The 25932-nt window shown below is 32.7% G+C and overlaps 1 protein-coding gene across 1 annotated transcript in view; it reads right to left on the reverse strand.

Annotated features, from left to right (window-relative positions):
• LRRIQ1 (leucine rich repeats and IQ motif containing 1) overlaps positions 1–25932 on the reverse strand; it is a 117129-nt gene that overhangs the window by 32579 nt on the left and 58618 nt on the right. Inside the window, 5 exon segments of the mRNA XM_074825427.1 lie at positions 11647–11748; positions 19834–19919; positions 20268–20360; positions 20971–21092; positions 21768–21875. Of these exon segments, the coding sequence (XP_074681528.1) occupies positions 11647–11748; positions 19834–19919; positions 20268–20360; positions 20971–21092; positions 21768–21875 (511 nt within the window).

Consider the following 25932-nt stretch of genomic DNA (forward strand, 5'->3'; position numbering starts at 1 on the left):
ATATGAAATTCCAGTCTCTTATGGATGCATTAAAAAAAAGGGGAATTCCATTTGTAAAGAAGGACAGGTGAAAAAGCAAAACAAAACCACAATTTGCCTACAAGTTCCCCTGGGTTAATTTTTAATTCATATGGCTCAAAGAGCTTAGTATTTTTCTAGATTTCTTGATTAACTGGACTGAAATTTTCAGCTTCTAAACACAAGAAAAATGCAATAACTGAAACACAGTATATAATTTTAGAGAAACCAACACATATTCAAGAGTATTCAGCCCCAGGGGAATTGAACTGACTTAATTATATTGATTTTGGATCAGTTATAGTTATAATGGCACAGTTTTTTTCTATCCACGCAGAGAAGTTTTGAATGATTTACCTCACTGAATGAAGAAATCAGAGTTGAAAAAGGAATAAATTAGCCCTGACTACTATTTTACAGAATTTTGTTTAGACCTTTATTTATTTTTTTAATGAGAAAATGAATAAAACAAAAAACCCAGTTCTATTACTGAACAGAATCTTCTTTAAGCTTGATTGTAAATATTTTCTTACAGCAGGTGTGTTTACATAAGTTTATTTTTTACTAAAATTTTAAGCTAAACTTGATACGAAACTCTCCAACTCATTGACATATATATTTTGATGTACATATATATAAAATTCATTTGAAAAAGAGGGAATAAGGTAACTACCATGATGATTCTGAATAGATGAATTTGTTTTGTGCATTCTGTTTATGTTTGCAATTGCTTTCAAGACAGCCATAACTAATTAACTTAAATGTATGATTTGTTTTACCTGTTGCCTAACAACAGGTAAAACAGTTGTCCATTCCTAACTTTGCTTGTTTGCAGCCAATTATCTAAGCTCCTGAAAATAGCACAGGAACTTACAGAGCATTAAGGTTTGATCCAAAAAGGAGTGAAACCCCATAGATTCTAATTAGGTAAGCAAACTTCCACTTGAGATTAATGAACTTCAGTAGTTAATGTTATGCTGTTTACTCCAGAAGAAGGGAACAGACGATTATATTATTATACTATATAACCTTATAGAATAGATTAGGCTACTAAAATTATATTAACTTACATGGGAATTTGTATATGTATTAAATATGTACATGATTAACTATGATTTTTTTTTAAATGTGAGTTAAATATGATTTAACTGGCCAACCCAGGATTTTACTTCCACTGTAACAGTCACTGTCATGAAGAATGAACAGCATTTCATTGCCACGTTTGAATGTAACAAGAAAATACCTACTTTTTGCCTTATATCGGAGAACTTGTTTTATAAGAAAGTTTCTAATATAATTTCCTTTTCATACAAGATATAACAATTTTAACACAAAGTAATATGAGTGAAAAGGCATACAGGATTCTTTAAAACAGCTGAAATAGAGAAATATTAAATGGTAACATTTACACAAATCTTTTAAATTTAACTACAAAACTGAGCACAAAGCATTATTTTGTTCAGCAAGATTTTTCTGTTTTTCTGAAATGTTAATCACATTGATTAGAAGCAGTATGTTAGAGGTACTGATCAGAGGCTATAAAAAAGGTGTATGTATCTGCAATGAGAATACAAAAATATGTATGTAAGTAAATACAGAAACTTGTCTGTAATTTGTACCACGGTGCTTGAAACTCTCAAATCTTTGAACTTCTCCATATTCTGGTTCAGTGAATGCATCAGGGGATACTAAAACTGGACAAATGTCATCCTCAAGGCAGACAGGTCTCTGAACAGACTCTCCTTCAGAATTCTGGCTAGAAGAGGAGGAAAACAGGAGAAAAAAAATGCAATGATGTAGCAAAATAGTCACTAAGACCAAGATACCTAATTTTCGATGATATTTTAAAAGTCTTAATTCTACTCACCTTCTCCTGGATTCCAAACAGATTCTTCAGGTTTCACCTGACTAGTTGTGAATAACTACATCTCACAGCGCTCTGGGTGCTCATCAGTACTGTCTCCTTGTGCAACTGTATTAATTATGCAATGAAAAAAGGGGATTTGCCCCTACTATTTCTACAATGAACAAACATATCGTTGATGGGAAGTCATAGAAATATATAACACTCTCATAGGGGAAATAAATTTCAAAGTAAGGAATTAGTATGATGCATGGATAACCCACATGCTTAGTAACATAGTGAAATAATAATAACTGTTTGTACAAAGGTATAAAAACCAAACATCCTGGGCAGCCATAACTGTGGAAGAAGCAACTTTTAAAATTTATTCCAATTAAGCTTTTATAAATATTTCCATTTGCAATAAATGAGAGATGTGTGAAAGAGAATTTTGAATACAATGCACACAACTCACATGGTATGATGACAGCCTATGCAGTGTTTTAGCATATGTAGACCAGACTACAAGGAGAGTCTGACAAAACCTAAGAAGGCAGACCTGGCTAAGAGTCAGGAGTCACGCTTATTAAATTGAACTCTCAGGGGTATCATGCAATCAGAGGTCACAATCGAGGCAACAGAAGCAATGTCACGATATCAGAGAAAGGGCCAATTCAGACCTGCTCCCTGACAGGCATTGAGGTCACGGCTTGCGGCAAATAACTGTATTAAAAGGGAATATTCTCTGCACACTTTTAGAACTGTCATCTGAACAAACAAAGTCAGGTCATTGGTAGGTTAAATCAGAACTTTCTGCCTTAGTAGTGTATGTAAAAAGAAAGGAAGCTATGTGCTACTAATTTCTCAATTACAAAACACACATCAGCTACTAAAGCAAATTCCCAGTAAATTTAACTTTGAAATACACAGTAGTGTTTAAATCCCTTCTTTTTATAAGTTAAATTCTATCTTTGACAAAAGATATCTCTGGTCTCTCATAAACTGAGAATTACTAAGCTTGCTTAGAAAACAGTAAGCATGCAAGAGCTTTAGGGAAATGACTTTCCACAGTCAATTTCCTAGTAATCCTGATGCTCAATCTGCATTTAGAAACATTAAAACATTAAAAAATAAAGTTATTAATAATCTGCTTGTTTAACAATGATTGTTAAAGTGAAATAAAGTTGTTCTTTGGTCTGGCTACTTGTATTTCTTTATCATGTTACCTGGACTGGGTTATCTACAAGATGCTACAGATGTAGCAATTTATGAAATTATAACCATGTTGGATTAGTTAACCTGACAATAAACCTGCATAGGAAGAACTATTCTATACTGTCATGTAAATAAAATTCTATTCAAAATATTATCTCTGCATGCAGCCTTTTTTAAGAATATGAGAAAAAACAGATATATAGAAATAACTGGAAAGTTCAGTATTCCTACTTTTTTTATACACATAAGACAGATAAAATATCTGCAGTGCATACATCAAAACAGCACAAACCTATGAATTTCAAACAACTGCTAAAATGTTTCTGTATTGGACATGGTAAGAATTGAACTGTAAAGTTATGAAGTTGGAAGATGTACATTACAGGAATAACACAGCACAGAAGTTACACAGATATCACTACATGATTGTACATTTTTATTAAAATATTTGAGTTACTTGAAATGCCTTGTAAAATTGTCTAAGTCTACCATACACACTGTTTTACAGATTACATGAAACTTGTAAAGGTATAGGTAGGACTTTGGTATAAGAGTTAGTATTGAATAGCAGAAATTTTTTAATAACTAGATTTCAATTTTAAGAGTCTTGTGTCAATGTTTTGCTTGAAAAGTATTGCACATTACCAAAATATATTATGCATCTGATCCACAACTTTATTACTTATAAAAAAGACAGACACTTAAATATGTGTCCAATGCTAAACACATGAAAATGGCCTTTTTGGAAAGCTGTAGATCTCTGACCTCATTAATAGTATTAATTCTCCATAACACCATAGCTCCCATTACAGAATAGGAAAAAAAGAATTATTTTATAAGAAACTTTAATCAATTACATTTTCAAATCAATGAAAAGCTTTGGGGTGAAGTCCATCCTTTAATTCACCTCTAAAGGTACTTAAAATATGCAGAGGCATTGCTATTAAAATATACAGCTACAGGAAACATTAATTGTGATTTAAAATGTATCATGTTGCCCAACTGAAACAAGATTTCCACCTATATTTCTAACAATACATTATATTCCTTGTTCATAGCTCCATAACAAATGGAAATTCTTTTGCAAGATGAACATTTGTGCAATGCAATATTCATGATACTTTCATGGACATAGATCAGACATATTCTGTGGCCTATGTTAAAATACCATTTGCATACCAATATGATTTTAATTCTTCAAATAGTCACTTTGGAAAATGCTTGGAATATATCTGAAAATACATTTTTAATGACCTCTTCAACTGTTTTTTTGAAACGTAAAAATAGTATTGGGCATTGTTCAATCAAAGCAAACCAAATAAACAAACCACCCCAATATTGACTACATTCTCCAGGCAACAAATTCAACAGTTACTTAAAAGTAGAAGTACTAAATCCAAGTGCTGTAACACTTTATTTTAGAGGAATTTAGCCAAACCTATTCTCCCTTACCCCCTCCAACCAAATCCATTTGGATTTAACTTGTTGCTAAAATTATCTGTCTTTTGCACTCTAAGACCTGGGTCACAACCTTACTTAGGGACAGGAAATAGTTATCAGGTCATTGAATGGTCAAATGAAAAAGGATTTGAAATGCTTTGGTACTCAGGGGTCTATTCATCTAAAATGATTGCCTTATGTAGTATCAAAAGCTGTGAACGTGAAGTCAGCTTGTTTATGTATACATTGACTGAGATGCAGATACTACACTACCTAGCTTTTGGACATAAAATGTCAAGAAAAGGAGAAAAAAGAGAGGTAGAATCTCAGAAGATGCAAATAAAACTATCTTAACTTTTGTGCTACCTTATTCATCAATGAGAAAAACTGGTTTTCAACCTCTGATGACATTTTGGGTGAAATCTCCTTCCCATTGAAGTCATCATTGTGTAGTTATTAGCAAAAAGCAGTAAGACTTTTTTTTTCCTTATGTGCACTTCCTTTTAGGCTAAACAGTGGTAAACCAATATGTTATGAAAGCACAGGTGATAGCCTACACATTTAATAAAATCCAAGTTTTGGAAGTTTATTGGAACAAACAAACACTCTCTCTAGCTCAGAGACCACAGTTAAGTCTGGTGCACCAATAAAGTCCTTATACCACCACAGATCTACAAAAAACAGCCTGCAAAACAGTGGAGATACGAACAAAGAGATAATACACAGGCAGGTGAAATATGAAGTCAGAAACCTTTAACATGTGAATACAGGAACCCTAAAAACTGGAACCACAGTGAGGATTCATAATATTAAATTGGTATGTACCTATGTCAAATACTTCCTGTTTGGGAACTTCAGGCAAATAGAAAATCCTTTTTAAAAAAAAAATTAATTGAAGGTGGAAAGTAAGATTATTACTAAAATGTCATATGTCTAGATAATTTATAAATATTCAGACACTAAAGTACGCTGCATAAATGCACATAAATTATGTTTCACATACTTATTTTTAAATATATACTATAATATTAGGATTGTTTCATCCCACGAATACTGAAAAAATCCTACAGTATCATTGATGGACAGGAGGCTAGAAAATTAGGCACAGATTTTATTTTTTAGTTTTACTTTATAATAAGAAACTGGGCCACTAGAACTATGTAACTGAAGCTTGAGTGCGTGCACTGTAAGGCCCCTGCAGTCTTTTACAACTTTTCAGCGTACCGCTGTTGTGAACTGGGTTTGCACTCTGCCAGCAGAGCAGCTCTGACCCATGGAGAGCACTCCTTCAGATCAACACTGCCTCAGGCTTTACTGCTTTCTCCAAGAAGTCTTACATTTCAGGCATCAAGTTGAATTTCTTCTGGAGATGATTAACCCAAACCCATGACAGATTTTTTCCAAGATATCCAACTCCTTATGTTTATTTTATCCTGGCTCTTTTTGGATGTACTGGACACAAGTAACCTACTCATTTTACATGTTAAAGGACTGGTGGAGAGCCATTAATTCCTTAAAATGAGAAAATATTTCAATGCAAGTGTTCTGTTGTGTGAGCTCAAACTAAATAATAAGAAACAAAGCCATAGAGTTCTGATTTTAAAAGATAGATGTCCTTCCACATTACAAGTTTCTGTAATGCATTTTCATCACATCTTGGGACAGAACTTACATTCTCTGGAAATGCGTTATTCTGTCATTTTTGTCAGTGCTATATGGTTTAGAAACTGCATCCCTAATGTGGCATGTAAATTTAAAGCCTGGGAGATATGTAATAATTGCATTTTACTGTAAACATGGCAATTCAGCTAGTCGAATTGCAGCAAGGCCAGATTTAGAATGTGGTTATTAATCTTTTTCAGACCACAACTCAATAAAAGATGACTTAATTCAGAAATGGATGTTTACAAACAATGTGCTTCCTGGAAGTTGATGTCTAGTATATTTTTCCACTGAAAATAGCTAATTTCTAAAAGACAAAAGCAGCTAACACAGATCATTAGCGATAGTTCAATGCCTTTTTAAATGTCTTTAAATAGCAAACAATAAAATATTTAAAGTACAGAAAAAGATGAATATTAGCATTCCACTCTCAGTACCTCCTCTTCACTCTCATGCAGATATTTAAAAGCATCAGTGATTTGAATCAATATAAATTCTATTTAGTTACCCCATACACATTTTCTTCAATGTATTAATATTTTGTAATACAGAAAATCTAAGAAACTATGTTGATCATTATGTAACAACATTTTAATGACCTCACATAATTAATTCAAAGGTAACCTTAAATTACCACTTCCCAAAGTCTCAAGTTTTTTAATTAGCACTAGTAATAATATTCTATGTGTTGCAACATTTTTCACTTGAGACTACAAGGAGTTTCATAATTGTGAACTATCAGAAAGCTGGAAAACAGACAACTTTAAACGGATCCTTGATATTTATCTTCCAATCATATGACATAATCACAAGATCATTTTACCTCATTCTTGTTCCCATATGAAAAATAAATGTTATTTCTACTGACAATTTAAAGAAAAATGAATAAATATTTCCATAATTAAAAGCCACCTGAGAAAGCATAATCTATTCATTATCAAATTTGTATTGTTGAAATCTGTCTTAACATTATACCTATTATGTTTTCTTTAGTCACCAACAAGCATAAAATGACAGGAAATACAGTACTGCCAATTAGAACTACAGGTTCTCAAACCACACTAAACATATCTTGACAACATAGTCCAATGCATTTTTAATATAGTTAAACTTCCTGGCATCGGTCGTCGTGTACATTCCTGACTGAAGTCAAGTTGTATTGTTTCCACTTCTTTGAAGTGTATGGTATAGATGTGTCACTGATGGATATGGATATGACTAAAAATAAATGTACTATATGTGCCAATAAATCACCTAAGCTATATAATTAATTACAGCATAGTCTATGAAATTCTGAGAAACTAAGTGAATCACACCCAAATAATACTTGGATAGTTTGATTGGCCTCTCATCTGATCTACTGCAGTCTTCCAACTTGCTCTACAGACTAGAATCCAGATTCCCATTTCACTGAACAGAAATTATTTGGATAACACACCAAAATTGTTGAGGTAGATAGATTAAAGAGGATCCCAAAAGATATAAATTGTTCCTAAAGCTTGTAGCAAAACAATGTGTTAGGCCTCACGGCTCCTTTAGTTTTGAGCTGCTGTACCAGGACAAAGCACTCACACTGTTGGTTGGAAAAGTAGGTATCCTTCCTCTTTGTAAATTAAATTACAGACCCTGTAATTACAGATCCAGAGCTGGCAGAGATACTCTGTTACACATTCAGCCAGGACTAATTGGAACTTTCCAAGAAAAAAGGAGTCAAGGATAGATTCTTCCTTCAATTCCTGATCTAGTTTATCTAAAATAGTCAAGAATATTTTATGTTAAATCAGTAACTGAAATAGCCTCCAGACAACAAGAGGAGAAGCAGTCATAAAGCTTTCTAAAAATATGCTTTGCTGCAAAATATGAAATGATGAAAATGATTGGTGTTCCTTATGTTTCCAAAATTTTGAGATGTTTGAAATGTCACCATCTACAAAACATACAAAAATCTCCAAGAATGTTCATTAAAAGAGTAAGCATGCATATTTTATTTGTCAACTAACTAGCACTAACTGAAACTCAATAACTGTGCTGGAAGTGTAACTCTATCACACCAAAAAACGCAGTGTAATATACACTGTGTAATCCCAGGAAACGTCCAGGATATCATCAGAAGTGAAGCTACATCAAGTCAGGCTTTCACCTGTCTTCAAGTTTTTTATCAGGCTATAAGAGAAGCAGTAAACGCATATTTACACTTGCATATTCTGTGGCTTACTTTACAACCTACTAACGTTAATGTCACAATACATAATTATGATTCAAAAATATTATTTTTATATTATAAATATTATATTATTATTATGCTTATTGCATTCACATACCAACTTATACTCACGGTATATGCATATATATTTGTGTGTGAACACACATGCATTGTATGTATATGTATTGACACATACACACATACACACTATCACACATTTAATTACATTCCCATGGTTCGTGCCTTCACATGTTGCTTCTGTTTTTAAATGGTAAGTTCTTGTCTGTCGGAATAATGTCTCCTCATGCTGTTGATGAGGCGTGTAATACAAAGAGGTTTGTCTCTGACTAATTTCCATGTGCTGTTGTGATACAAATGTGAAATAAAGGTCCCCTGTGGGGATTTTTATAGCATCAGTGAGTAAAGCATGATGACTGTTCTTAAATTTAATAAAAACTTATGATGTCACTCAAATTTTGAAAATGTATCTTCCTACAATGTGTATGTGAAGTTAGACATATGTGAATTGTCCCATGGGATTAAAGTTATGCACAAGTTTTCAAACTGGATATCAACATTTTGCATATTAGCTCATCACAACTTTTGTAATGGGAAAATAGTTGAATATTGCATCAACACTATGTTGTCACTTATGTCTAGATATTCCTTTACAGATGCTGCATGATACAACACTGTCAGTACGATGCAGTAGCTTAGATGAGAAGGCAAATTATGACAGAATATAACCTTTTTCTCAGAAACACATAAGCATCAGATGTTAAGCTCATTTCCTTTCACTGTTTTTATTCCTTTTTGACTTATTTGTATTTTTAAACACAAACTAAAAGACACAATGAAGACGAAAGACATTAATTGCACATTTTAACTAGATTACTTCTTAAATATTCACTACCATGATGTGTTCCAGTTTGAAAATCGAAAACTGTTCTAATTGTTTCACTTCCGAGGGCATCCCCTTTCCAAAGTAGTGATTCTGTTATTTAACACATAACACATGTGTACTTGCTGTTGATGCTATGTTTTTTACACCCATTTCCCAGTGTAAAGAAATAAAGCAGGAATATTTACAATGTGCTTTTTTTTTTTTTTTTTTCCCCCCCAGATTTAGTGGTTTATGAAGGAGATGGATTAGAGTTCAAATTTTCTACCAGAGCACTGACTACCAGTCTGTAAAAGGGCTTGAATAGAAGAAGTTTTTTTCTACCATGCAATGGATGGGTCTGTGTTCTCTCTTGACCTAAAATATGTGTCCACAAGATTTATGGATACAGAGTGAAAACATTCCACCTTCTTGTTACAGAAAGAACTCCCACCGCAGAGCAGACCCAAAGAAATCTATTCCAGGCAAAAGAGGGAGAAATGGTCAAAAGGTGAGAGAAGGGAAATGGGAAACACGCTTTTCTGTGAGTGAAGAAGAAATGTCTGATAACAACTCTGTGAAATTATCATACAGGTGCTTTGCTTGCAGTAGATAACATGACAAGTGTTACCAAATTCTAAATTTAGAAACTCTTAGTTCTGTCTAATGGTATCTCACATATACATAAATAAATGCTCTGTGCTGCACTCTGGGTTCTAATTCACAAACTAGTGCTTTCTGGCCGTACCATCTGAAGTAGCCATGCCTCAGGTAGAGGACAGTTTTATATTCTGTTCAAGCAGAAGAGTATTGCTTGTTTTGAAGGCTCAGCAGATTGCATGTAAGCACCCAGTAAAAGATTGCTGAAAAAAAATCTGTTTATTAGTTGGCCAAAGGAGTACAGTGGTCCTTGATATGAACGATAAACAAGAGTGCCATTACAGTGCTTGCCTTTTGATAACTAACCTGTTACACTGCCTTCACTCCATGTATTCAAAAAGTAATTTCAGCAATATTTAGAAAGCATACATTTGCTTTCCAAAATGAAGGAAATGTCCCCTAGTCAGGAGCAGATAAACTGGTGTCAGGAAAGCTAGGCTAAACCTAAACTGACTTCAGGGTACTGAGCCTGGGATCAACATTATCTCTTTGACGTGGTTTTGAACATTCACACTAGTGCATGTAGGCTTTGGGCATCCGGTGTTTTGCAGGCAGTCTGCATGTCCTATTTCTTCAGCATACGATGCATTCTGGCATATAAGTATATGCCACAGGAACAGATACAAGACACTGGGAATACTGAATCAGGCACAGTATATACAGACTCTCTATATTCTAGTTAAATTCATTCTTGGATCCAAGCCAAATAATAGCGCAAACATTTTTCCTCTTTAGAATTCACCAAGAATTGTTTCCAATCAAATTTGAGCATGGGCTCATGAATGTGAGGCAAATCTGGACTTTCATATAGCCAGGTTAATTGACTGAATTGCAGTTCAGGAATACTCAGATTGATTGCACACCTGTCTCAGGTTTTAATTTCTATCCTCATTCAGAGACTGTTAATGTAGTATTATTATTTTAAATTTTACTTTGTGGGATTGGGAATAAATCAGATAGCATATGGATATGTCTTTGAAAAAGAGAAAAAGACAGAGGTGACAACTTTATGAACGCACTATTGAGTTGCAAAAGGAATCAAAACAGTCTAAAAACAATGCTTCTGGAAATGCTCAGCTTTTTACAACAAGGGTATTTTAAATAGACTTGGCCTTATTCTAATTGTGCTGAAACCAAGGAGAGTTTTAACATGAATTTCAACAGTAAAAGTGCTACATCAGTATTTAAATGTTTTTGGAAAGCCAGTTTTATATTTACGTGCTGAAGATTTTCTTGTTTTCTGTCAAGTGGTGGATTTTTAGGGAATATTTATGAATGTAGGTTCCTAAAAACATGTTAACAACTGTCAGGAATTAATGGCTATCTTAAGACAAGGTGACAATGAGATAAAGAATTTAAAGTGACATATCATTCACAAAATTTTATTCTAGTGCTTTGTATTTTATACCTCGGTGACATGTTTTGATTTTTTTATGATGACTATTTTTACGATGGAGATTTAATAATAATAATAATAAATAAATAAATTAGGCACCAGTTCATTATGAATTAATCTCTAGGAGCACCCCCTACCCTCACCAATGAACTGAAATGGAAATGTTTCACTGCTGTAACTTGAGATACCCAGGAACAGATAAGGACCTTAAACTCCTGCTGCCTTCTATTTGTGCATATTGTTTTACATTTCAAGCAGGCTTGCTTAAAAGACATTACAAGATCTATATGCTTATATGCATAGAGAGAAAGTGAAATACTTGTTCATACCTTCAAAGTAACCAGCATTTATAGGCTGTGTCTTCCTTGGTGGTTTCACGTGGAGATGTTTATTTTCATGGTTTTTGAACAACGCCAGGCGCACAGCTGGGTCTAGATGACAAGAACAAGTTAAAATCAAAGGTCAGACCTGGCTCATTCATTCCTTCAAGCAGTTTTTCACCTTTTAGCCACTTAATAAATGAAAATACCTTTAAAAGTAGGTTTTATATTCACAAAGCATTACACTCTCTAACATAAAGCAACACAAATATATGTGCAATTGAGAATCAAAGTCACTATTTTGCAGGACTTTAACAATGTTGATCTTTTAGCTAGCTCATCTCCAAATTAAAAATAAATTCTAAAGCATGTATTTGCAGAAAGTATTAAAAAATATGGTTTTAGAGCTTGAAAATAAAGTAGAAATATTAACAGAATATATGCCAAGTACTGTTTCTGAAAGCTCAGGTTCAGAATTATTCAGCAGTCTAAATCAAGTCATTTACACCTAAAAAATGTTAACAGGAGGCAATTTATTATTTAAGGTTAAACATGCAGATAATAAGCTAACCTTCTTCCATGTCCCATCTTTATTGAAATAAAAAATACCCCAAAGTCTATAGACTCCTCTACACACCACAGTGTGAAATTTTAATTAGTTTCATAAGTTATTTTGAAAACTTTGCAAAGAAGCAAAGATGAGCACAGAATTGTATATAATCTAGATAACACATGTTCCTAGACTGGAAAAAAAAAATATAAAGTTTAATTAACAAAAGCTAAACTAATGTAAAACCACACAAGTCAGGAAAGGTGATTTTCATGCATGATTTCTTATGTGAAGGAAGAATTACTTGCTTGACATAGGAGGAAAGTAGGAGTTTAAGAGAAACTGTGAGTTAGAAAGAATGTGAAAATTCTATGCACAGTGCAGAATAAACCAGCCAGTTATTAAAAAAAAAAAAAAAAAAAAAAAAAAAAGGACTGAGAAGAATGTAGAAACAAAAGCAGATACATAATGATGAGCAAAAGAATATAGCATTTTGTAGGTATGACACTGAGCATGATAACATGAGTAACAGAAAGCCAAAGGAAAAATTGAAGAAATATGCTTCACATGGTTAAAAGAAGACAATAGCACAAGCAGACAAATACATGCTCAGGAATATATGAGAAACAATGAGGCAGAAGAGATTTGTCTACAAAGGTGACTACAAACTGTTAGAAAAGTGTAGAAATTAATAAAAATAAAGAGGGAAAACAGCAATAGAACTTAGCAAGAAAGTAGATATGGTGAGGAAAGGATCTAAATTTTCACAAAGAATGGAAGTGTGGCAAAAATGAATATGTGAGACACTGCCAGAACAGACAGAGCAGGAAAACAGAGGAGATGGAAAGACTCAAAAAGCATTCAGACAGAATAAATTTACATGACTATTTATGTCTGAGGCTTCATTGTGAGCTTGTTACATGACCTTGTTGACACTGAGAGATTTTACAAGAGCATCTACAATACTGCAGCAAAGTAAGTAGCTTTTTTTATTTTGATTTTCTTATTTATGGAAATAAAGGATCAGAATGCCCTGTTAAGTGAGTGGGCAATTTCTTTTGAAGTTTAACAGCAATTTATAAAGTTGGTTTTGACTAGACCTCTATATTTGCAGTAGATGCTTCTGTTACAAACTAATGGAACATAAAGGGATCCTAAGAGCTCCACTTTTTTCCAGAGAATGCTCTCTTGACACAAGCATGATGATGCAGACATACTGTATCTTTGCCTTATATGTCCAGAGAAGATCTCTAATGAGATGTGGATACTTTAAGAGATAATGCATTGACAAAACACATCAAAATGTTATGGTATTCTTGGTCAGCCATACTGCAGCAGCATTTGGCTGACAATGTTCTTAATGGTGCTAATCTCTTACAAAGCAGCAATCTTGGCTAACGAAGGAATTGTGGAAAATACAGATGGAAGTAATTTAGGCCATGTCTTCTTCCCAAGGTAGAATTAGCGATACCTTACACTTTGTTATCTCAAATTGTCTAGAAGAACCTTTCTCATTGTGTTGTATGATGATTATAGCTTCCAGATTAACCCAGAAGATGTCAGATTTAAAGTCATTTCAATGAAAAGACCCAAGAAGCACAATAAATAATGATTAGCTACATTAGTTTTAAAGGTAGAACATTAGAATGATTCTGAAAATGGGATCACTTTGTTCACAAACTGGATTACCAAGTTCATAGATATTTTCACTTTGCATAGGATAAAGTAGGCCTATTTTGGCATCCCTCCCAACTCAAAAATAAATTCATAGCAGCCTAGTGTTCTTCAGGGTAGCTAATGTTTGGGGCAGTAGGTCACAGTAAGATCTGTGATAAAAATATCCTGAAATAGTAAATTATATTTTAAAAGTTCTGTCTGAAATTTTAAGTAATAGAAGTTATAAAAAATATTTTAAATAAAGCATGAATTATGATTGTGTTTTCTATAGTTGTAAGATACATTACCATATGAGTACTACACATAGATAAAAATGTACAGAATAAATTTTTTTATACTTGCAATTTTTCCAACATCCAGCATACGGTGTTGATACAAAGACTTTTAAATTTTAGCTTTATGTTAAAAACCAGTGTTCTTAGACAAAGAGACAAAATTGATTAAAACCTCTTAAGACAAAATGCGGTTGAGTATTCCCAAACTATTTTTGATTAACTTAAAATAATTCCTGATATAACACACTTTTTTCCCATGTGGGTCTATTAAAATTGTTCCAAAATGTTTTAAAAATTTCATCTTTCCTTAATTCAGCCTCCCACCCAATTCTATGAAAACTCCAACCAGTCCAAATTTAAACTACACCAAGGACTTTTGGATGAAGTCACATGAAGTTATCAGTGCCAACATAGATTTTTCATTTATTTGTGCACAAGGATAGCAGCAGTAAAGAAGGTCCATGAACTGGGAAGAGAGGGAAATGATAGAAATTGTTCTTCTAAGAGATTTCTATCAGAAGATTTATCTTTGAGTCTTTGCAAAATAACTTAAATAATCTACAGGGATTTAACATAGTGCCAGACTACTTGAATTTGTACCTACCTGGATCACCTCAACCATTGCCTACAGCTCTTTTGTTATTAAAAATGAGTCCTTTTCTTTATCTAGTCCCAAATGTAGGCAATATTACATAGATTACTTCATAATACTAGCGCTTTTCAGTCTCTGAGTGAGCTAGGGAAATGAACCGCATCTACGCTTTGATGACAAGCAATCAAATGTTTTAGATTTCACACAGAGAACTGCGAAAGAGTCCAATAGTTCAAAATCATACAAATACCTTCCTGGATTATGGCATACTCATTTAAATGTGGCTTATTAGATGATGATCTGTGCTGGCAATCTAGGAACCAGGGAGGTAATTTAATGCACATTGCTTGGCTGACTCCAAATATAGAAGATAAGTTGGATGAACACAAGAAAAGTTATAGAAACAATATGGGAGGAATAGTCACTGCTTGATCTGGCACCACATTTGCTAAACAACTTCTTGATAATATATGAAACTGAAAAAATTAAATGTTTTTCACTCAATTTTGTTGTGCAATATCTGTAATTAGAAAAAACATAAACATATTTGTACCAACTTTAAACAGCTGATAAATGAAAGTAGCACATAGTGACAGATGCTTATCTATAAGATAATTCAATTTGTAAATTAATTATGGAAGAAAGACCACATTTTGTTCCATAAAATTGAACTGCAATTAGAACTCCAACTCATCCATGTCTGGAGTTCCCAGATGATACTGCTACATGGAATACGCAACAACAAAAATAACTTTCTTTCTGCTACTAAGAAAATATAAATCAATGGTCATTTATATAAAGTGTAATGAGGAATAATAGTACCCCCAGATTTTTATTCCAACTGTTGTTAATTCAACAAATCAATGTTATATAGTCAGATCATCTGTTCAGGGGTTGTGGGTTTTGAGGGTGTGGGTTGGGGTTTTTGTTTTTCTGTTTGTTGGGGTTTTTTTAATTACTATTGCATTGCCATCTTAAATTCTACACTGGAACTAAAAAATGTTTGCTGACCTCTATGAAATATCTTTATCATTGTGCTCTGGTTCTAGAAGTCAAGGCCCACTTTAAAAAACAGCTGTTTTTTACCTCTTTTTTTCCTACTTATGTGACAGAGAGAATTACCATCTCCTGCTGTCAGTCACTGACAAGAGAGAGGAAATGGTTAAACAAGAATTGTAGGAGAGACAAGCTGAAAGCAAGACAAGGCTTACAGCCATCTTAAAAGAAAAAGAAGTTAACTTTCAGAGGCTAATACAAAATCCACAGAATCAAGGAAGTTCAAAGTTAAGCAAGAAATTCTGTACTGCTGTGCCAACACATCTTCAGGAAACTAGGATTGTTATGAGTCACAACGCTTTATTTTTAAGCAGTGTGAGGTGCATTAACATCTGCTGTATTTAGATTGTTAATTAGAATTTCTATAGAATTTTGTGCACCCATGATAAATGGGAATATTTCTGACATTATGCCAGTTTTATTTGGCTGCAAAATTTCTAGTTTCCTGCCCACACTTTTTGTATTATCTTACTGTAGAGTAAAAATAGTTGAAGCAGACACAGACTACATTTGGTATCGTTAAAATACAGGCCACAACTTTATTTAACTACATAAACAAGCATACATAACTGTAGTGGATTAGGGCATAACAGGCCTTAAGGCCATTAGTTGGTGGGGCTGGTCTACTGCAATATAAGCATTGCCTGAATCACTCCCTATTATAAGGTTATGCTACTTTAAGCTTTTCCTTGTAACACAAACCACAGGATTCAGTGCACTTGCTAGTATTTTCCATATTTCTTTCACTACTGAGAAGGTATGTGGCCAGACATATGAGGTAAGATACTTCTCAGTTACTTCTAGATATCTATAGTTTAACTTTGTACTTCAGCCAGTCACTCTAGGTTTTGTGTCTAGGCAACGGAGAACTGTAAGTGCTTTTACAGTGAGATTCAAGTTGCCGGGTTTTGAATTATGTTTTAGGAGGCAATTAATAGCATTTAAGGTAGCTATTTCTTTCCATAAAAGAATGCAGATGACTAGCTCAGATGTCAACATCTATAATCAACCAAATGAATTGTATCACTGTTGCACTAGAAGACAAATGCTTTAGATGGAAAATGAAAAGGAATAAATTCCCACAGCTGAGCATGCTAAGAATCGAAGATGTTCAACAATGTCCAATCCAAGTTCCAATCCAGCAGACATCTTGACTATATTAAAGAGCAATTGTAAAACTCTCTGAATGGAAGCTGATTTAATACTTTGTGTTTGTGAATCTCAGGCCTAAGGCAAAGGATTTTGATAGCATATAGAAGCAGACTGCATACTCTGACAGGCCATTTGTTCCTACAAAATTCATCAGTACCTTACCATTATTTGCAACTAAGATCACTGCCACGGAATGATCAATAGCACATAAAAGATGTTTGGGATGATGCTGAAATCTTAGCATAAAAGCCATCAGTTTATTTGCTAATATGTTATAATTAATTTGTATCTAGAACATTTAGATGCTGTTGTTGCTTTGCTTTTTGTCAGAACTGAAAGTTTTGCTCTTAAGTCAGATGTGTAGTAGTAAATGGGTATAACATGGAAAATTGCTTTTTTACACCTTATATTTCACACTTTTAAGTGGATGCTGGTTACTTATTTTCTCATGGGTAGGAATCTTTATCACAATAAATTATTTTACTGTAGTTAGTATATCTTCAACTATTTTAAATCAGAAAGCTAAAAAGGAAACAGTTGCAACTATAGCACTGAGGACCTAGAAATTCAAAAGAAAGAACAGAAATAATAATACTAAAAATAAATCCTACAACATTTCATATGCAGCTTCAGTAAGTACAAGATGGAAGAAGCTCATTTTAGAGATGAAGGTGATAGGAAGCTAATTTCTATGGAAAAATTAAAAGACAATGTTGATGTCTACTCATTCAGATATCAGAAGGAATAAAGTCTCTTATGGAATTCCTGCTTCAGCAGGGTTAAACTCACAGCAATAGCCTAAGATTGTGAACTCTCTCTCTCTCTCTAGTTATACTGGAATTGCTGTAAGTATTCTAGCATGAACTGTACCACACAGAGATGCAAGAAAGATACTGGCAACCTAATGGATCTGGTTACAGTTTCCTGATCTGGAGCTGGCTAGCCTCAGGATAAGGTATATCTATAATTTAAATGCTGTAAAGTCCCTCTGTTCAACTAGACCCTCAACAAGACCCCAACTTGCTCTCACCACTTCAGAGGAGGTAGCTGATGTAAATCATATTTATATATGTGGAGATTCTTCTCACATGGGGAATACTCCATCAGGGTAATTTTTTAGTGCAACAGCTGAGTTTTAGCATCAGTTTGAGATAAAAATACTTGTTTTAATTGATAATGTTTATTTGGTCCTTACTGACCAAGGAAGGACTGACTTTGACAGTGTGCTGTATGAGAAAGAATAGTTGGCTTGATAATCTTTGTACTGGAAAGGGACCGATTGTGCAATATTTTCAGTCACATTTCTTGGTTCTGGGAATTACGCTTTCTGTTTATCTGAAACAAAAGACTGTGATTTTAATGACTGTCAGAGAACTCTATACAGGAAAATTATATATACAGGTTATTTTTGTGCTTGATGTAATAGTCAAATACAGAACATTTCTATATGAGGTAGTGTCAAGAAGAGAAAATTTGAACGTATAAAAACATTGTGCAAAAGTTTTTTAATATTTTTTAAAACTAGTAATATACGAGAATATTCCAAGTGATACATTAAAAAGCTCAACACACATATACCATACTGAATAATCTGAACAAAGTTAATATAAACATATCAAAAAAATCCATTAGAACTACAACAAAAATAGGATAGCAAATCTGATATGCTCAATTAGACATTTACGACTGGATTAATTACTACTAACATAAACCAGAAAGCATATGGAGAAAAGATGATATGACTTAATAAGCTCTATTCATCACAAAATGATACAGAGGCCACCAAATGGAACATATGTAAAAAACTCAGCTGCACACCAGATATTTACCTTTTTTTTTTTTTTTTTTTTTAGGTAACATGGTAGATCATGGGAAGCTATCAAGATTTAAATATAACTTTAACGTCTTATCTATTTTTTCTCTTTTCTGTAACAATAAAGCATGGTTTGCTGATTATATCTCTTTCTCCCCCCCCCCTTTTTTTTTTAACTACAGTTTTTTTTGTCATCTTTAGTCTTAAGCATGATATTTAAAGTAAAAAAAATTATACAGAAACACTTCTCTTATCTTTATCTGTAGGCTGAATAGTTTCTTTTCCAAGAGCAAAATATCTTTCAATATTTTCAATGGCTCATACAGAAGAGATTTGCAAAGTTATATAAAATAAAATTAACTTTACCTTGTGATAGAATTAAAAAAAAAATTAAATGTAAATAAAGGTACACTTTCCACAGACCATTTAGAGTTAGGTCCTATTGTCAACCAGGCTCTTATTAAAATGTTTCTTATACTATCAGTATTTTATTAATATTTTTATTAACATATTCCATTAACATTTGTGTTAGCATATCATACTAACAGCTAATGATTCTAAGAAAAGTTCACTGACATAAGAAGTATCCAAGAAGAACCAGAAGACAATTACAGAGAAGTTGAATGAGCATCTATTTCCACAGTGAATATTTAATATAAAAAACATAATTTAATGTCATTTGTATCAAACAGTCATTTTCTTAAATAGTTCTTGCATAAGACAATAATTTTAACCTGAGATTCCCCCAAGAGGAAGATACAGGAATCACAAAATGCAGAAATAGAAATTCCACATCTAGAAAAAGAGATACCTGAACAAAAAGAAACAAAATTTCTATTTAGCATAGCTGTTAAACATTCAACTTCAAAATCCGTTAGATTTAAAGTTCTTTAAATTCTGAATATTTTATCACTGGAACAAATTGATTTAAACTGAGTTGTTTTTACTGAATCACACTCCATCTTTATTCAAATTAATGTTTAATGATGTGCAAGCAAACTTTTTAAAAGAGAGATGCTATTTTAAGATTTAAGAATAGAAAAATTACATCAATATAACCATTTTTAAACTGTTGACTTACCTAAATTTTTATTACTGTATTTTTTAGGCTTCATTTTATGGGCCCTCTTCAGCATTAGCTGTGCAGTAGAAATATCCTTAAAACCCCTAGGGGAAGAGAATAACTTACTAAACGTTTCACATGTATTATGTTACACCAGCTGCATAATATTGTATAATGCACTTTTCAAAAAGAATACAAGTGTATAGTACTTCTTATGCATGGTATGAAACTTTCTGATTACACAGATAGCTGCTATGCTTATCTTAACATTATATTATTGCAACTTCTTAATCTGGTCTCCCAGACAATTGTAAAAGTAATTACAATAATTTTTACTTTGGTAAAAAACAGAGATTCTAGAAAGGTGGAACTTAAGAAAAGCAAGCAACAACGGCCAACTATACTGTGCCCATACTTGGAAGTCACTATGTAAACAAAATAGCTTCACATACCATTCTTCCAAAATTTTATCTTCTTTTTCAGACATGAATGAAAATGTCTTTTTTTCCTTCCAGTCAGGAAGTTGACTTCTTCCCTTCCCTGACCTGAAAACAAAGTATAAGAGTGTTAGGGAAAGGCAGGTAAATAAGGAAGGGTTCTGGGTGACTATTTTGCAGCCTTTGTCGTTCTGAAAGTTGTTTGTGCCTTTTGAAGGCACTTTTAAAGCTTGGACATAATACAAAAAAATCTATTTTAATACTCCAGGAAGGCTTTATCTTGGCGAGTAATAAAAGTCTGCCATCAATTTGAAATGTTTACATTTCAATTACTTGAAGCATATTTCAATCCTTTCTCTCCAAAAGAATGCAGCTGTGTAAGAAATCCCTTTTAATCTTTATCTAGTCTTACAAATCTCTATTTCAACATCTATATCATGATATATGTGAAAAAACATGTTTTATGATTTATAGTCAAAGCTAGATACACAAAAATACACACATATATCTTTATATTCTTAATTCTTGTAGTCAATGAAAAATGACAACTGAATTTAATATATTTGGTTTTAACAAGTAAATACATTTTAATTCCAATAATATCATATTAACCAAAAGTAGCAAAAGCATTAGAATACAGCCTCAAGTTCTCCTCCTTTTGATTTTTGTCAAATCCAAATGAATTAAATATAATGAAAAACTATATTATTTAACTTACCTGCTATGAAAGCGGATATTTTCTGCTGAGTATGAATGTGGTCTGTTAACACACTGCCAAACTTCTTGTGGTGACAATGGCAAACTATTTGAATGTTCACTGGAATTTGAAGGCCTAGAATACTAAGTAAGGGAATGAAAAAAAATGCAGTTGATGATTCCTGCAACGTTTGAGTTTGAGGTAAACCTGCACCAGGGTTTGCAGAGTCTATTATTATAACAGAAAGGATTCTTAATGGTCATGTGCCCATTACAGACCTTACCTTCAACTAACCAAACAGGGCAAAAAGGTGAGTTTAGTTATACATAATGTCCCCAAATATAATGAATTATACATGTATGACTCCATTCTTTTAATTGTAGGAAACAAAACATTAGTAATACTACACTTGTAACAAGAAGAGTAAACCCTAACAAAACAAAAAGCTAAAACTTCAAAGTTTATTAAATAACTAGCAGATATTTCAGTTCAATGACCTTTAGCTGTTCTGAAAACATTCAGCTGTTGTCATATAATGCAGATCTTAGTATTTTTAGTGTGTTAGCTAGCAATTTTTAATCCATTGCCAAATGTACAGATGAGGCACATCATCTTTTTTTTTTCTGCTACTGTGAAGTGTTGAAATAAATCCAAAATAAAGAAAAAACTAAGCAAATGAAAGAAAAATCTAAAAGAAAAATTGCATCTGGAGATGAGGAGGAAGTCTGAGACTTCTAAAAGTAATTGTGTTTTTCAAGTCAATAGATTGTCATATTAATCACCCCAGAATAGCATATCCTTAAGGAAGGAATAAAGACTGAAGAATAAGAAGTTTCTGTGACATGTTACCTTTGGTTTGAGAGCAGGAGTGTTTTTGAAGGGAAACGGGTGGAATCTAGAGTTAGTCATTCCTTCTCTAAGGCAGCCTGCATGAATGAGTGAAGTCAAATAGTGCACTGATAAAATCAGTTTAGTTTTGATAACTTTTGCAAAGTCTCTTTTAAATTGTCTTACATACTGTTTCAAGTGTTTTCAAGTCATATATCAGAACTGCCACCTGCAGAGCAATCACACTTAAAACACCTTTGGAGATCCTGTATTGTACTGTTTTATTTTAAACAAATCAGATTAACAGTATTTGTGGGTTGTGGGTTTTTGGAGGGTTTTTGGTTTTGTTTTGTGTTTTAAATAAATGCTTATCATTTCTCAAATTCTTGTAATTTTATCCCAACATTGTTAGTAAACCCTTACTTAAAAAGACTGCCAAACTGTGAAAAAATACAGACCTAAAGTATTTAAGGGCCTAAAGAACATGAACAGCTTTGTCTGCTGCTTTTGACTAATTGAGTATTTTATATCCAAAGGTAGGTGCCTGATGCTGTCAAACTTGCTTTTGTTGAGTTGAACTGAATTGGTGAATAGTTTTCTTTGAAATCTGGGGTTAAAAAAGTGAATGCTATATGCACTTATTCCTTCAATTAATCAATTTTAATGTAATGGAATAATTTGTGAACTAAAATGATAGCTTGGAATGAAGTGTGACAGAATTAGGTGTTAACTGGTGTCTCTAGCACTTCAAGACAGAATTCAGTTTTCTTTCATAAAAATAAAATTTAGCTTTTGATTCAAACTCAACCTGTATATGACTTATTGTTTCTTATATGTCCTTGAGTTTTTGGACCACATGTTCTTTCAATATATTCTGATAAGTGAGAGAAGTAAATTACTCCACACAGTAAGTAAATACCTCTGAAGAATTTGACTTCACTTATACAGGGCTCAGTCACCCAGGCTGTTCTTACTTCAGCAGCAAAAAGGCTTCATTCTTTTGAAAATGTCTAATTTATAAAACCAGACTACCTTTTTTCTATTCATAGAATATTTTAGATTGCACTGATTTCTGACCCTGAGAAATTATCCTAATTTTGGATACATTACTGTGTAGTTTGTATAAACAGGACTTTGCACAGCCTTAGATTGTTGAAAAAGAAGGTCTTCCAAGCCCTTTGAAATTCTGAGAGACAAAAGGATCATATTCCAGCTATTTTAGAAAGATTATTTCAGGTACTGGTTGCATAATTTGGTGACTATAAACCCACTCTTTTTATTTATAACGTAACTGTGAACCAGTATTCTTCTTTTTCTTTCATTCTGGCCTAGATTTTGAAAATAATTTTTCACTAAATTTTGACTATTTTCATGTCTAAAAGGGATGCATTCTTACATCTTTGATTCATTATTTCTGGAATTCCCTATTCTTTGATTACAGTATATTTTGGTTTTCATTCTTTTATTTAATAAATCTGGATAAATTCTATGCCCTCATTATTAACAGATAATGTCTCTTCACCACTCTTTCCCTTCTTACCATTTCATTTCATGATAAATATACAACATTATCCTTTTTACCACACCTCCTCTCTCAGGTGGCTGTTTATGTTAAGAAATATATGTTAATAAACTGTAAAGTCATGCAAGAAACAAAATGTATCAGATTTTTAACTGTTACATTTACTACAACCCACTAACCTATCTCTTCTCAGTGATTACTCTTATGCTGATAATGACTGAGTGGTTGATTCAAACAATTTTCATTAAAATTAAAAAAAGTCACAGTTAAAATCTATTCCAGAAGCAGATTGTAGTAAATCAAATCCCAAAGGTGATCATTTAAAGATGTGAAATTGGTACAATTCGGACACAGAAGACTGACAAGTTTGTATCTCACTAGAGACAAAGCTGTGAAATATTCAAGTTTTTCAGTTGCTTGGGGTCTATGGGCAGAATGGTTAAAATGAATAATGATGAAAAAGGGAGAAAATCTGACCAAAAACTTACAGTGAAATTAGATATTATTCCTCCTTGTCCTCCTTGAATTTGCTTTTCAGTTGCACTATGCAATTGTATCTCTACCTTTTCAGATGAGAATTTTTTACTTTTCTAAGTGCGACCATGCAGTCCAGTCACAGGTAAACTCAATGTCCACAAAAGATGTGTCTTCAACTTTGCTGGTATATAAAGGTATATGAAAATGGCAAATTTCTGAAGTATTTTTTTCCTCCTCTATTGGCAAAAGAATCAATGCAGCTGCAAGAGAGGTAGAGTTCCACTTCTTGTACAATTTAAATGTTAATCAACTTAATTGGTGTGTACAATGATGTGTCCATCAATTACCTGGATACTTAAATGTCTTATATGAGTAGTGAATACAATCCAAGATCTACTGTCAGATTTCAGGGCAAGTTTGCATCCTAGCTATTTGAATTTTTACCTTTCTGATGAAATTTTTTGTGACAGAAATCAATAAAATTGTGAAACATAAAAACTAACATTCCAAAGCTGTAGTTAAATTTTTGGAACAAGAATCACTTAAGCAGTACACTAATTGAATCCTTTTGCTTTATAGTTGTATCATAACTCAATTAAAGTTCTTTGCTCTTAATATTTAGGTTGAAACTTTTCTCACAAATATTTTCTTAGTCCAGTGTTTGCCATTTATTAATTTAATATTCTCCACAGTGGTTTTATTTCTTTCATAGCCTATAAAATGTCTTTCAGTATTCTAAGTGTTGAAAAGAAATATCAATGAAAAAATAAAAGCATGATTTAAAGGTACAAATATGCAAGACAAAAAAAAAGATAGCTGATTTATCATTAAGCATATTTGGCACTCCTAGGAATGTGTAGCATATTATAAAAATATACCACACTGTCATTTGCCTTAGCCAACAAAAATAAACACATAATTGATTTTCAAATATATGCTTTTCCACTATGTTTATCCCTAGACATTCTGACAGCACCAAGTTCAAGAAACTTCTGTCCATATATTTCCCATAAATACTATAAGTAATGCAAAGTTTATGACATTTACCAATACCTAAGGCAAAAAAATAGATCCATTTCTACCGACATTTTCCACTAAGAGGAAAAAAAAAACCAAACCACAATATCTGAGATGAATTATAAAGCAAATACAATGATAATGTTTGATTGTATGGTCTACATAAACAGTTATAGGCATACTCTATTTATGTGTATTTCTAAAGCCAAATTAAGGAATTGATTTCATAAATGATGTGGTATATAACATAGTTTTAGACATATGTGTAAATCACATACAGTTGATCTAACACACATTAGTTCATCTGAAGATATCTTTTACGCTTCTATATCCTCCACACTTTTACTTCCAGTGTTTGTTTCAAATCAAAGACTGTACTGACTACTTTAAAAAAGTTTCAGTTTTCACAAGCACACAAAACATAGACTTTTCTAATTTTTTATTAAAACTTTACAGAAATAAATTCACTATAATTTATTGTTTGAAACACATTTTTTAAAACTTGACAAATTTTTCAAAGGTTTCTTTTTTTTTTTTTTCCCCTATACTTTATCTTAGTTTTCATTTAGCTCCTGCTCAGGACAAACAAGATACTTCCAAGACCAGAAAGAATACAGACCACCAAATTCACTATTAAACACAATAAAATTATCCCTGATATCATTCTTCAACAAGAAGAAGGTGTCAATACATTTGGGTTTGGGATTTTCTTTCTGAATTTTAATAATAAAACTTCCATAGTATTAGCTATTTCCATTTATCCATTAGGATCAAGAACTTTTTATCCTGATTCACAATGCATTTTTAATCCTTTGAGAGTCTAATCCTACAGGATTTTTTCTTCCCTTTGATTTTGTAGCTCATCAATGAACTCTGGAGGCTTAGGGATTTCTTTTATAGCATATTATATATAATCTTTTTCAGCATATTATATATAATCTTTTTCATTTCGTTATTCATTTTTCAAATATTTATTCTACCCATTCCTTTGCAAAATGTAATTACTATTTACCATCAAACATTAAAATTCTGTGGTCTCAGAAGCAGAATCCAATCCTACAACCACCAAAGTCAGTGAGAATGGCGCTACTAACTTCAATGGGGACTGTATGACTACTGAAAAGCAGAGTTTTAGTGTA

Source organism: Strix aluco, chromosome 5 (genome assembly GCF_031877795.1).
Source record: "Strix aluco isolate bStrAlu1 chromosome 5, bStrAlu1.hap1, whole genome shotgun sequence".
NCBI classification, from domain to species: domain Eukaryota; kingdom Metazoa; phylum Chordata; class Aves; order Strigiformes; family Strigidae; genus Strix; species Strix aluco.